Genomic DNA, 14,586 nt, shown 5'->3' with positions numbered 1-14,586 from the left:
TCGTTCGTTAATCCTCCGTTTGGTGCGGTTTCTTTTGTGATCTGGTTAATTAATGGCCAGTTTTAATTTAAATTTGTCGGCGTCAGCACCGGATGAGGACGACAAAGCCACAAAGGCATCTAATACTAAGCCGAAATATTGGGCACTGTCTTATTTTACGCTACTCCTATGTTTTAAGATTTTCTAAAAGATACGATAAGTTATAGTAGTAGCTTGATTAATGTGGTGTTTCTTGCTGCCTCTACTGGTTTGTATCTTAAGCTATTATATTACCCTCTTGACTTTTTCTAAACCACAGTCATCCCAGTGTAAAAAAAATAAAAAGAAAATCATAAGACTATTTGTAGGAAATCCACGAAACATCTTACCATCCGGACAAGGCATAGTTGCATTGCATCAAAGATTGGGTTAAAAATGGTACGAGATTCTTTATCTCACTGCCAGGCACATTGCAATGACCATGTTTTTTTTTATAGCAAACTAGTTGAGCAAAATTTTGCAACCTAAGTTGAAAAATCAAACTAGCGGGAGCAAATTTGACCACATTAACGGGGAGTCAACTTCTAGGTCAGACGAGCCTAGCAAGGGTAGGTTCCCCGTCCGCCAGAATCGACTGAACGTATCCAACCAACTGTGAACCAAAAAGGAACCAGAGTTGACACGTCAAAAGAACTTGTTAACAAACCTGATTTGACAGCCGAATGGTAAGACGCGGTCTGTTCGTATTGTTTAATACGGTTACGTTAACATACTAGTGCTACAAGTAGTCTAGAACCACTGGCTTATTAAGCTAATCCTGTCTACCTATCCTTTCCTTAACGGCCATGCCGGTGCCGTACCATCAGCACACGTATGACTCGTGACACCAAACGATGCTTAGCCTCTTCGCGCCATCTCTGCTGAACTTTGCTTGGAGGCTATCATCTCCATTTTTCTTTCACTCGACGTTTGGGAGGTTGATACGTACAGGTCCTTAGAATGTCTTTGGCCATTGCCTTTTTTTTACTAAATAGTACAATAATAATCCATTATTGAAAATAACTAAAAATATAACCATATAAGAATATTTTTCATGACCATTCCACTTACATTACTACATTCATGTGACAACTTTTTAGTAGCTAATGCATATCAGTAGCCAAATTTTTATAAAATTTGCTACATGTGTCTAAACATCGCCTATTTGAGAATGAAGAGAGCATCTTCCTCTCACTTGAGATTTGAGAGATTATACCAAACTAGTAGCATATGTTTTGAAGTTTTTACTGACAATACGAATGCAGAGGCGTCCAAAGTTCTAAACTCGTAGTTTTCCCTTTTTAGCTCGACGATGGAAAATCCCTTGGCATCTAACAGGAGCATCGGATGAAAAAAAAGAAAAGAAAACAAGATGAGGTCGACGTCGGTGACGGGGCTCTGGGTTGGTATGGCAACAACCTGTCGCGCCGCATAAGGGGACAGGCCACCTCTCTCGCTCTCGCCTCAGCTACCCCTCGCGCGGCTGTTGAAGAAGCCACGATTGCCGCGACGCCGTCGGCGCACGCGCGTCTGCCTCTGCCTGCTCGATCTATCTCTTCCTCGCGGCTCGCGCCACTTGCCGCCCGTCACGTCGGCGTCCGAGCCAACAACAAGATCCGCTCCCTGAATGAAGAAACCAATCACGCAGCAACTTCTGATGCTTCCCTTGCCACCTCACCAACGCCTCCTAGCCCATGCTTGCAATCAAAGCCTATGGCCCCTGCAGGCTGTCCAGCCCGAACCCGCCGAGGCAGAGGGGAGGATCGGACATCGGAGGACAACGAGCCGCGCGTTCCGTGCTCAGCCTTCACGGCTTCCGCTGCAGAGCAGAAAGCAATGATGCCGCCTCCTGCTGGGCTCGGCAGATCCATGGATCAGGGACGACGCGAATGTGGATCAACAGCCTGGCTCTGGTTGAGATGATGTGGACCAACAAGGGGCATTCATTAAGGCAGTTAATTGATGAGGCAAACAGAACAGTAAACCTTAATCGTACTCATGTACACTTGGTGGTGCTGTATGATTCTTACTGTATTCTACATGGAGATTTGATGTGATTAGCAGAGACCTTTAGGAATGAAAATTGATGCAATGTGCAGAGGAAATCAGCGTTCCCGGACTCTGACGACAGTTCAGTTCCAGGCTTACGCATGCGCGCGCGCATGGCACATCGCGTCTCTGCCTCTCTGGGCTCTGGCTGAGTGGCTGTTGATGCCGATCTCTTCGCGGCGCAGCTCGTACTCGAACTCGGCACCGCGGGGAGCCTCCTCTGAAGCAACGAAAGAGCAGGACCTCGCCCAGGCTAGCCGCCTCGCCGTCATCGCCGACCTCATCAGGGCACCGTCACCGTCTGTCCGTCTCAGGGGCTCCTGAGGCGCCGCCGCCGCGCCTGCGTAGGAGCTTGCACGCCAGCGGAGCGCGCGGGGAGCCAGCGGAACGGCGAGGCGTAGGCGGGCAGATATCGACGGAGGCTAGCGCGAGGTTAGCAGAGGTCGCCGGCGGCAGCGTGGCCGGCGGCCTCGTTCGGCTGCTCCGGTCCCGGAATATTTGCGAAATGCCCACCGAATCGGATCGCGATTAATAGTCGCCATCCAAATCGAGGGTCCTTTTGTAAATTTCGGGATCAGATATTTGCAAAGGCCCTTCTAATTTGTATTGATCGCGATCCGATTTAAGGATATATTTGTAAAGTATGCATAATATATTTGTAAAAATACTCTTTATTTGGATCACGATTATTAGTCGCAATCCATGTAGGGGTACCTACGCAAAATTTCGGATCGAACATTTTTTAAAAGGATCCTGGTTCGGACCGGCTCGACGCCCGCCAGTCCACCGGCACCCGCGGCCACCGCCGCTGCCGTCCTCTTCACGTCCTGTCCCATCTGGGAGCACAGAGACCCATCCTTGGTCCTGCCCTAGCACGAGCTCTCCACTCCTTACTGCTCCGGTAGCAACACGCGCGCGCAGATCCCCTCGCCCATCGGTGCCGAGCGAGAAGCCGGCCGGGCATACGCCCCACAGGAGGGCACGGCGGCGTCATATCCGCCAAGAACGTGGCCATCTTCTCTGTACATGGGACCCTGTATTTTCACCGCAAATCGCGCAGCTGCCCGATGCTCCGACGGTGGCTGCTAGCTCCGCCATGGTGCCATGAGATGAGAGGTGGATCACAGCTCTCCCCTTGAAATGTTTGTTTTTCCGTCTCTCCGTCCGCCAGATGCAACAAGAGCTCGTTTAGCAGGCCTGTGGCTATGGCTGAAACAGTTCCGGCTATAGCTTCTCTGGTGGAGCAGCGTTTTTGGTAGAGCTAAAGCCGTTTTGGAAAGGATTTGGTAAAACGACTTCTCCTATATTTGTATGAATGGATGTAAGCGGTCAAATGCATATATGTCCTTAGCTATGTGATTTGGATGTACATATGAGTTTATGTTTACCTCAATTATATTTACCTCAATTATAGTATGATTTGTCATATGAAATGAAAAAAAATAATGAACAGAAACTAGATTAACCAATAATGAGTAGCCTTTTCTTCTTTTTTTTCATAAATGGATGAAAGAGGCAAATGTCCATTATGTCCATAGCTATATGACTTGTACATTTTATATTTTTCTTTAATTTATATGTTATTTCATTTGAAAAAAAATGATTAGTGGATATATGATTAAACAATAATTTCTCTTTTCCCTTTTCTTTTTTCTCTCTCCATTTTTTCTCCCTCTTTTCCGTGCCTTATCCATTCCTCGCTGCCTTAACCCGTCCTCATCCTTTCTTCACGCCACCGCCATCCCTGCTCCTCTTGGTCCGTGTGCCTAGGTGTTGCTGCTAATTCGCCGCAGTCCCATTCTTCCAATCGAGCGATGCTGCTTCCCTCCATCGGGGTGCTGCTGCTGTTTCGTCATTGCTGCCCGCCACGAGGTTGCGCCGCACCTGGCCCTCACCCTCCTGCTCCATCGTTGGCCGCGCGACGCATCCCCCTCCCCCTGCGTGCCTTGCTCCTTCCCCACCGCGCTCTTTCTCCACCGCGCACCGCATCTCTGCCGCCGCCGCCCTTCCCCAGCATGCGCCGTTGACGTGCGCTGCTCAGGCGGGGGCATTTTTGCCAAGATCTCGGAGGTGGGAGTTGAAGCTGCGGGGAGCCCTTTTTTTGGCTCCCTCTCCGTCTAAAGGCTCCAGAGAGCAGGATTTGTGGGAGCTTCCATAGTGAAGCTATTTTGGAGGTGCTCTTTGGCCGAGCTTCACCGGAAGTGAAGCCGGTGGAGAAGCCGCCGGTGAAACACTGCCAAAGACGACCGAACTAATCCTCGATCCAGCAGTGCAGAGAGCGGTGACCAAGGCAATCCTCGTTCCTCTATTTTCTCATGCTGCAGGCTACAAAGGGGTCGGTTTATTCAGGTGTCTGGACATGTTGATAGACTGGTAGGCGTGTTACAAGCACAGGCAACGTATAGATACTGAATATAATCGGCAAGAACCAACGCCTCGTCAGGTCCTCTGGTTGCAATGCAGAAACTTGCAAACATCTTTCAGAAAAGTTAAAGAAACACGTAGCAGTCCTACTTGCCAAGGCATTGTTAACTTGCTGTAACAGGTGATGAGTTGTACTACGTCTTTGTGTTTTGGTTGTCTGAAAATTCAGTCCACCAAGTTGCCCACCTTCTGCTGCGGCCACATACACGGCCATTTCATTTGTCTCTTCCCCCGTCTGACTGTCTCCCTCTCCCTTTGGTGAAGAAGTGGCTCGAGCACGGCGAGGCGATAGCGGCGGCGACGGTGGCTGCTAGCCCAGGCATGGTGAGTAGTGTTCTGATGAGTTTCTATAGCACAGCTGTTATGATTTTGTGATCATTCAGATAACCTTGCATGGTTTTCTTTTCCCTGTCTCAACGATACTGAATGCTAGCTGCTTTTGGAGTTTTGGTCCATCCATCCATGCCCAGATTTCTGATGATTTGAACAGAAGACAGTTGACAGTGACACACTCGTATTCTTGGTCACTTGGTGGTTGGCCAGGCTGAACGAAGCACCGGTGTATAACTGTATAACCGGTGTATAACACGTAGTATAAGCGTTTTGCAGGGTCCATATACTCTTTACCGTACTACTAATTTTTTTAACCAACGGGCACCGAGACGATGCCTATTTCAAGCAGGGATTACCGTACTACTATGACCCCATTGCATAAAGTATCTCCTTTTAGTGGCATTGCAGGAAGTTTTCACTGTATCGATCTTGCTGGGGCGGCCAAAAACCTTATAGATATGTGGCGTTATATAATGGCGCCTGCGCGGCGTATTGATTTTCCCTGATCACGAAAACATCCGGTCAGAAATAAAGACAGCTAAAGAACACGATCCCTGCATAAGGAAAAATGCTGTGATCTTGACAAGTGGTTTGCAACCACAATTTATTCAAATTCATAATGCTATAAGTCGGATCATTGTAAAATGTAAAATTAGTCGTATAGTATACAATTTCTTTTGATATATCACCGAGTCGAAAAGTTCCCACCTAAATTTTATTAAACCATTTAACCATGATTTATTCAAATGTATAATTGCTACGGAGATTTACTCCTCATCAGTCGATTGAAATCTTGCTTATCTATCAGTCACCCAAAATTGCACTACAAATTGAATGAGGATAAGAATTTGATGTTAGGATATAGGGGGTTTAGGGACTTACTGCAGTACTCAGCTGTAGGGGGAGCTGCGGGACGGCTCACCGGCTGGCGGTGGAGGCGGGAGAGATGGTGGCGGAGCGAAGGCGGCGAGGGTGCCGCCGGAGCCGGGCGGCGAGGGAACCTTGATATGCGGTGGAGGCGGTCGGGGCGTCCGTCCCCAGCAGGTTAGCGTCGGTGGTGGAGGAGGCGGTGGCGGATGCCGCCGGAGCCAGGCGGGAGGTGGTGGGAGCGGGGACGTTTGCACATCCGGTGTCGGCGTGCCGCTGGTCGGGTGCGAGGAAGACAACGGTCGCATGCGTGCGGTTCGGGAAGAGCGGTGGGGCTGAAGAGAAGGTTAAAAGCCGGGAGATCTGGACCGTTGGCTGATTAATTAACGGCTTGTGTCTGACAGATAATCTGTTTCTCGGACGATTGACACGGAGACAGACCCACAATGTAGAGCCACTGCCCACTACAGTGCATCGCAGCTTACAAACCTGCCTTTTCTTCGCGCACAAACCAGATCAAGACCTCAGAAGCAACGCCGCACCGATCGAAGCGCGATCAAAAAAGCGAGGAACAATTCGCCCCAAGTCTCTGCCTGGTCCAAGCCGCCGCCCATTCATCCCTCTTCGCGACTGAACCCGATCTCGATTCGACCCCCAACTTCCATGGCGGCCGCCCTCTCCTCCTCGCGGCGCGCCCTCCACACCCTCATCGACGGCTTCTTCACCCCACCCCTCGGCCGGCGCCGCGCGGCTCTCGCCTCCCACTCCCGCTCCCTTCCCCATCCCCCGCCACTCCCCCACCCCCTCCTTCTCCCCCTCCTCCCGCTTCTTCTCCACCGCGCGCCCAGATGCGAGGCTGGGGCACCGGCTGCTACGGCCGCTGCCGCAGCGGGCGCAGCGGCTCGTGGGCGGGTTCAGGTCGGTGTCGACCGGCGGCCGGTCGAAGCTGGCGCCGCTGGGGCAGGGGGTGAAGGGGCTTGGGCGGCCCGTGGAGGCGGCGAGGAGCGCGGCGGCGCGGTACCGGTCCGCCGTCGGGCTGCAGGTCGAGGCCTTCTGGAGGCGCAACTACATGATCCTCGTCGGCGCCGGGGGCGTCATCGTCTGCGTCGCGCTGTGGAGGATCATGTTCGGCATCGCCAGCACCTTCGTCGGCCTCTCCGAGGGCATGGCCAAGTACGGCTTCCTCGCCCTCGCCACCGCCATTGTCGCCTTCGCCGTGAGTAGCATTCGCTTCCTCTCGCCCTAGCTCTGGGCTACATAACTGTGATACGCTAGTGTGTATGTGGTGAACTGGGAATGCTGCTCTGTTTATGGTTTCTGGTTTGTTATATTAGGATGTCCGCTGCCTTATAGTTCGTGTGTCACTCCTGCTTTTCTGATGGTTCAGCTTGCTGTAGAGCACATTACGACTGTCAAGACTATAGTTGTCCCTCACGGTTATATTCACAATAAAAGAGTTACAGTTACTGAACTGCACTGAGTGACCATTCTGTTGTGGCGTCTTTGAACTTTGATGAAGGAATACATTGGATCATATGACCGAGCAACATGCCCAAATGTTACATACCATAGTACCATACTAAACATTCTTAGATTGTCTTCAGGGATTTGCAGTTTGAAGCTTTCTCTGGCAATTACTTTGATTTTGTAGTTAATCCTTGGTCTACTTACTAACCAGCTACCATATCAAATTTTGCAACTGTGTCATTCAATTTTCAGTCTGCCAACCAGATATATAATTCTTACTTGGTTATGGGTATTAGATGGCAATCTACCATGTTGGTATTAATAGAACTGTCATGCACAGCAGCTTCCCATGTTCGAAAACAAACAGAGAGCATATACCCTGCAAGATGATTGTATTAATAGCAGATAAACATGCATTAGGTGTTCTCATATTAGCATCCCTGCTATCATTTTATGGCATTTTGGGTGTATGTGGCCTAGGTACTGTTAGTTTTGTGGAAAATTTGCGAAGCCTGCTCAGCTGCAGCAAGCAGAATATTGAAATCTCTGAGAAGTGTGAACTTTGCTGCAGAGGGCGGAATTCATTTTAACTGGATATTATCAATGGAACAGTCTCTTTCCGCACAATATAGCTTATTGTTACTTTTTTCTGACTAGTATTTGGTTTCACTCTCAAATGTTTTATCATGTTGAACCCTCATTAAATGATGTCATTGACAATCTAAGCATCTGAGCATTTTTACTTGACTGATGACTCTTTATTTTGGGGGAGAGCAAATGATTTCAATTATCTATTTGTCTTATAGGGTATGTATGCCCGGGCAAGGTTGACCATAAACCCTGACAAGGTTTACCGGATGGCTATGACAAAGCTCAATACATCTGCTGCAGTCCTTGAGGTTATGGGTGCACCCTTAACTGGTACTGATGTCAGAGCATTTGTTATGTCTGGAGGGGGCCCTAAATTAAAGGACTTCAAATTTAAGCTTGGTGGTAAACGGTGCTTCCTCATCTTCCCCATTAAAGGATCAGAAAGAAAGGGTCTCGTAAGTGTTGAGGTCAAGAAGAAAAAGGGACAGGTACTTGGATTTCTTTGTCTACTTATAGTAAACACTATGCCAGTATGCTAGATTAAACATCTGATGTGTTTATATTCACGATATGATTAAGATTTCGGTGAATAAACAAAAGGTTGGACAAACATTGCAAAAATATAGTTAATCCTCTTCCTTGTTCCTTATTCATATAAGTAGAGCACATGACTTTTTCTTCTAGTATTATAGTACTATTTTATGTTTGGAGAATTTTCAAGAGCTCTTTTGCTGAAATGAATGACAGCAATAGAGTCATGAGCAAATTTGGTACATGGATTTATCCACATGGAAAGCACTGCTTTTAGTAGTATTTGAAGAAACTTAACATGTGAATATGTATTCTAACCTTGCTTAAGACAGTTATGAAATGAGTGGGATAACCTTGAAGTTTACTCATTTCTCCATGACAGCTTGTTTTCTATTTTCTGATCTTTTGCTTAATCCCCTTGCAGTATGACATGAAGCTACTAGCTGTTGACATACCAATGGCATCAGGGCCTGACCAACGGTTGTTCCTCATCGGCGATGAACAAGAGTACAAGGTGGGCGGGGGTTTGATATCCGAGCTGCGAGACCCAATCGTAAAAGCTATGGCTGCAGAGAAGGAGTTTGATTACCTTGATGAAAGGGAGGATGAGGAGGATGAACAGAGGGAGCGTGAGGAGGCTGAGCGAGAGGAAGCCGAAGCATTGAAGCGTGAGGAGGAAAGATTACGTGAGGAGGCTGAAGAACGGAGGCGGCGGGAGGAGGCTGAGAATCTGGAGAAAGCTACTTGACGCGATTAACTGTACCAATTTTCCACCTTGTGCATTGTTTCCTGCTTTCCATTCCCTTCACTCCACAATGTAGCAATCAGTGTTCCCACAGCAAAGAGAAGATTGCGTCTGAGATTGAGTTCCCGGTGGCGATTCATCGTCACCATTCACAGCGTGTTCAAGAAAGTAATAATTTTGGCTGCTCCAAAGCGGATTACTTCGTCCGGGGTGCACTGTAATTGAGAGGTTAACCTTTTTTGATGCACATCTCGCGATCCGGGAATTGAGATGGCCTAAGCCAGTTTACCTGCAGCTTGCGTGTTTGTGTTCTGCTTCTGCACTTCTGCTTAAGCGATCAAGCTCTAAGAATTGTCGATGCTGAATGGCTACAGAAGATTTCACTTTCCTAAAGCTTTTATTTTTGCTAGCTTATTTTTTCCCTCGTGGCATGCTGACAATACACATTTCACTTTCAAGACTGAAAGAGAAATGTTTGATGCTTTTTTTAATAATAGAAATATTTGATGCTACGCTGCTCGTTGCAAAAGCACGGAAACGCTCGCCAAAATTTTCGCGTGCTATACAATAATACAAATGCACTACAACTTAGTAGGTTTGTTTCAGATTCACTCCAGGAAATTCAAGCATCATGAAAAGAAATTGCTGAAGAAATGACAGAAATTTCGCCAAAAGAAGTGGACTTTCCCGTTTACTAGCCGTCCACTGCCAGCTAATGCACGATTCCTAAAGCACGTCATCATCGCTCTTTGGTGGCTTGATTACGGCCCGCAAATGCATCCACGTGAAACGTAACGCCAAGGCCAAGCATAGGGAGGGAGACCTTCGCTCGTGTACTGACATCATCCATCCACCCACTGATAAGCCAAAGGTATCAGCACTACAGCCAGCTCCCCTTCTCCCCCAACTCCGGCGGCTCAGGCTTCCGGCCTCCGCTTCTCCTTCGACGCCAAATCCATCCGCCCCTCCGATTCCAGCGTTCCAGGTAAAGAATTCGATCCTCTCTGGACTCCACTTCGATCAGATCCACTTATCTGCTATTCTATACGCCCAGTTCTCCACTTCTTGGTTCGTGATGTTTTCCGTTCCTAGACTCGTTGGCGATTCCGTGTATGAGTGGTTTCGGACTTTTGGTTCGGCTTAGTTCTCTGGGTGCTAAGATCCAAAGTCGAGAGGAGTAGGCGGGCTAAATTACATGCCGCATCTGTCAGACTGTTGTCTTGTACTGGTACGGTAGTAGCATAAAAGAAAGGGGAAAATATTGAGACTGTTGATGATGATAGCTGAAGTGTCCGGTTGTTGTGGTGTCCGAGGAGATTAAAATTTTAGGATTTTAGGAATTAGGACCCTACCTCTACCTCAGTGTCAGAGGATCAGTTTCTTTTTTCCACTGTAGCAGCAGACTCAAACCGCTGTTCGCCTGATCGCCTCTGACGTTGGAGCTCAACATCAGAGGATTACCACCTCACCAACTATGGCTGAAACACTTTCCGTGACCGATATGTCTAGCAGTTGGTCACAAAGTCGGTCTATGATCATCACACTCCAGCTGTCCAGCAGATGTTGGAAGGTCAGATCATAGGTGTGTTAGTGTGTAAGGATTATATCTCCAACTAGGACTGTGGCTTGAGCATGCTGTTAGCATATGTTCTCGATCCTGAGCAAGCGAGCATCCTTTTCTTGCTGGTGGCTGGCACCCTTATATTGTGTGCATCTGGTTGTTTTTTCGGTCACAGTTCCCTGTTTGAAAGAGTCTGGTGGAGTTTGCAGTTTTGCCAGGTGCCAACAGTTGACAATGGTACTTAAGCGCCTGATGAGATGCTGCTGCATTGCAAAGGTCAGTTTTTCTTGCAAAAACAATTGGGTTTTTCTGCTTGCTTCTGATGCTCTCTACCCTTTTTATATGACATATGTACGTGTATAGTACATATATCTGTTTTCAAATCCACAGTTGGTTTTTGCTGCTTGCTTCTGATGTCTCTCTACCCGCACTGCAGCACACTGATGATGAGGACAAGATTGATTTCGGAGGCGGCAATGTTCATGTCATTACAAGCAAAGAGAACTGGGACCAAAAAGTTGAGGAGGCAAACAAGGATGGGAAAATTGTAAGTAAACCATACTCAAGGTCACAAGGGAAAACATAGGTTCAGAATGTCATATAATGCACACGTGAAGTTCTTACATATTTGAAAACAGGGAACTAGGATACTACTTTCCTTTATTTTTATATGATATAAGAACAAAAGCAGCTCCAATGCGTGCGTGCATGGAGGCTCTATCATTGTTCAAAATCTGTATCTCAACGGGAAACCTGAACTAGTTAAGCTTGTTGATTTTTATTTCGTGGTCATTGATGTTGAGGTTTGAACTTCACTTTATATATTGGTAGAAAAATAGAATTGTATGGTAACATTGAGTGTGGCCATTTTGCATTTGGCCTTCGTTTGCTATTTTGTGCAAATTGGAACAGGAAAGTTTATATGGATTCATTTTTCTAGACACATTCAATCCAGAATTTTAGCGGTCACTTATTCTTTTACTACTATGTTACTTTCTGCTGATTAGTTTTATCACCAAAACCACTATGTACTTCTAGTTTTCTATGCACCTGTGAAAACATTGACACTGATCAGACTGGTCACCATCGTGGTCAGGAAAAAAGATACATTAACCTACGGACATGATGTTCCAAATATTTTTTAGATAATGAGAAGAACTTATGCTTACAGACTGAATTGTGATGCTACAACGAAAGATAAATTCTGTTTACACGGATCTTTTGCAGGTGGTTGCAAATTTCAGTGCTTCCTGGTGTGGGCCATGCCGGGTCATTTCGACTGTTTATGCTGAGATGTCGCAGACGTACCCGCAGCTCATGTTCTTGACTGTTGATGTCGATGATTTAATGGTAATCAAGTTTTATGAAACCTTATTTTTGTTTCACACATGCAAGTGGTGTCAGTTTCGTTGGGTTCCCTCAGTCCCTGTTGTTACAAAGATATAGTGCAGTCATGTCTTTTAAGACTGACAGTTTCCTCATGTAGGATGCCAGTTCTCTGATCCTGAAGTATAAACTAAAAGTGAAAATTGTTTCTGCATAGCTAGTCATTGGGGTTCAGTTCAGAGACTGCATCTGACACGGATCATTGCGCTACCCAGTCTTGCTGCATTAGAACAATTGACAGGCTTTAAAACTCTAACGCCTTAACTGCAGTGTTCAGGCTACTGCACATGTGTGGCGAAGTCATTAATTGACTCCCCTGTCTTTTTCTCTCCCCCTCCGCAGGAATTCAGCTCGTCGTGGGACATCCGGGCGACCCCGACGTTCTTCTTCCTCAAGAACGGGCAGCAGGTGGACAAGCTGGTCGGCGCCAACAAGCCCGAGCTCGAGAAGAAAGTCGCTGCGCTCGCTGGTGGGTCGGTGGCGCCGCCTGACAGGCCGTGACGCCGCAAGTGACAGGAGGACGATGCAGGCGGATATCATGTCAGCAGTCGTCGGCCTGTGCTGTTCGTTCTACCCGCGCACTTGTTTGTGCCCATCGTGTAGCAGCGTTTGATCCGCGTGGTCTCTTCTCCGATGTGCAGACTGTACAGCTAGGCCTAGCTCCTTGGTGACGATGTGATGATGTAAGTATTGATTTCTGTGGTACTAGCTGGTAACCAGTGGCAAGTACATGCATGAAAGAGTTGATAAATCATGGTTCAACGAGCATGATGGATGATTGGCAATATTGTGAAGAGGTGGGGGCAGAATGATTTAGTGGGCCGGTGTAGAGATAATGGGCCGGATTTTTACTGGAAAAAGGCCGCCGCGTCTTGGCCCATGGCGCCTTCCGGATGGACTCGACTTCACAGCCGAAAAAAGGCGCGTGAACTACGTGGTGGACCCGACTAGCTGCCAACTACTCCATCGGGCGCACGTACGCGCGTGAAAAGTTACCCACGTGCGCGTATGTTCACCGCGCTTGCGGGAGCCGGCGAGCGGTGTGCGAGACGGCCGCGCTGCCGCTTTCGGGGGTCTGGTCTCCCCGTGGATCACGTTCGGTGGTGGTGGGTGCTCTGCTTCTGTGGATTCAACTGGAAGCCGGTGCTCCTCCACGTCCTTTTCATCAGACCGTGCTCGTCCATAGTAAATAAATGCTTTCTCCTTCAAGGCTCAGGCCGTGTTTAGTTGGGGAATTTGGGAGGTGCCAAATTACTGTTACAGCACTGTAGCACACTGTAGCGTTTCGTTTGTATTTGTGAATTATTGTCCAAATATTGACTAATTAGGCTCAAAAGATTCGTCTCGCAAAGTACAACAAAACTGTGCAATTAGTTTTTAATTTCATCTACATTTAGTACTCCATGCATGTACCGCAAGTTTGATGTGATGGGGAATCTTCTTTTTGCATAGTGTCAAAGTTGGGAGTTGGGAGTAACTAAACATGGCCTCATTTACAGTTCGTGGACGAACAGCGATTGTACCATGCCCCAACAGGCAACAGAGCCGGTACCGGTGCGCGTCAGTGCCTTCTCTGTTGCCTTCAGGTCAACCACGTAGCAGTCAGTGCGCGTCGTCCTCGTTCGCAGGAAATGAACGGCGCGCATCATCCCAACCCAACCCGGCTGACAAACCCTCCCGCCATGGATTTCGAAATATCCCGCGCCACCGAGCCGTGGGCCCGGCGCTGCTACCTGCTCGCTAGGCGACGCTGCCGGTGGGCTCCCTCCCGCTGGATCTCCCGCGTAGTGTGCTTCGTGCTTCGGACCAGGGAGTACGACGGCAGGAGGGAGTTCCGAAACTACCCCTGCGATGCGAACGTTCCGCAGGGCGTCTAGCAGAAGCATTCACGATTCACGAAGCACCGAAACAAAAAACCTTCGGGCCGTTGAGAGCGCTCTACGTTTTGTCACGTAGCGCTTGCTCCTTCCCGGTACGTTATACGCGGCTCGGCCTGTCGTCCATCACCATGTGCTTCGTGTGCTCCCTTATTTCTCTTTATTTATTTTTTATACAACTTTTTTCCACCCAAAACCTTTTTTTTTAGGAAACAATTCAAAAACTCGATGTGCTTCGTCCTGACCGGTTTCCCACTTCGCGCGGTAAATTGATGGGTGTTTGGTTCACCAAGTAAGAAAATAAAGTACCGCAATATATACCAATGTTGTACTCAAAACATTTGATTGGAAGGCGGCGGGGCTGTTTGGATACCACCTACTTTAGTACCTGTCACATCAGATATTTGGATACTAATTAGGAGTATCAAATATAGAATAATTATAAAATTAATTGCAAAGATAGAGTCTAATTCGCGAGACGAATCTATTAAGCCTAGTTAGTTCATGATTTGACAATGTGGTGTTATAGTAACCATTTGCTAATGATGGATTAATTTAGGCTTAATAGATTCGTCTCGCGAATTAGCCATGGGTTCTGCAATTAGTTTTATAATTAGCATCCGAACATCCGATGTGACATTGCTAAAGTTTAGCACATAGTATCCAAACACCCCTTTAGTAGGGTTCTGACTCATCCTAAAACGTGGAGGAGCCGAATGAGCTATTTTTTTTCTCCA

At 47.6% G+C, this 14,586-nt stretch overlaps 1 protein-coding gene and 1 pseudogene across 2 annotated transcripts; both read left to right on the top strand.

Moving 5' to 3' along the window:
* The first annotated feature begins 6,196 nt into the window (after positions 1-6,196).
* LOC101756643 lies at positions 6,197-9,383 on the top strand (annotated as a pseudogene).
* A 435-nt stretch (positions 9,384-9,818) lies between these two features.
* Positions 9,819-12,757, top strand: LOC101757059 (thioredoxin H4-1). 2 transcript variants are annotated; one of them, XM_004968270.4, is made up of 5 exons: positions 9,819-10,010; positions 10,796-10,862; positions 11,023-11,133; positions 11,814-11,936; positions 12,315-12,757. In XM_004968270.4, exons 2-5 carry the CDS (start codon positions 10,821-10,823, stop codon positions 12,471-12,473), a joined length of 435 nt encoding a protein of 144 aa, XP_004968327.1. In that variant the 5' UTR covers positions 9,819-10,010; positions 10,796-10,820; the 3' UTR covers positions 12,474-12,757. The 2 variants fall into 2 exon arrangements, with proteins under 2 accessions (XP_004968327.1, XP_004968326.1); XM_004968269.3 differs by having other exon boundaries at positions 10,762-10,862.
* The last annotated feature ends 1,829 nt before the right edge of the window (positions 12,758-14,586 follow it).

The sequence above is a fragment of the Setaria italica genome, chromosome V, assembly GCF_000263155.2.
Source record: "Setaria italica strain Yugu1 chromosome V, Setaria_italica_v2.0, whole genome shotgun sequence".
In the NCBI taxonomy this organism is placed as follows: Eukaryota; Viridiplantae; Streptophyta; class Magnoliopsida; order Poales; family Poaceae; genus Setaria; species Setaria italica.
The sequence above is the reverse complement of the archived record's forward strand: the minus strand, read 5'-3'. Positions and strand labels throughout refer to the sequence as shown.

Excerpts from the sequence above, each read along its gene's own strand:
- LOC101757059 (XM_004968270.4), top strand. The coding sequence starts at position 10,821 with ATGGTACTTAAGCGCCTGATGAGATGCTGCTGCATTGCAAAG. Across the intron at positions 11,134-11,813 it reads CAAACAAGGATGGGAAAATT|GTGGTTGCAAATTTCAGTGC; the intron begins GTAAGTAAACCA and ends GATCTTTTGCAG. Across the intron at positions 11,937-12,314 it reads TTGATGTCGATGATTTAATG|GAATTCAGCTCGTCGTGGGA; the intron begins GTAATCAAGTTT and ends CCCCCTCCGCAG.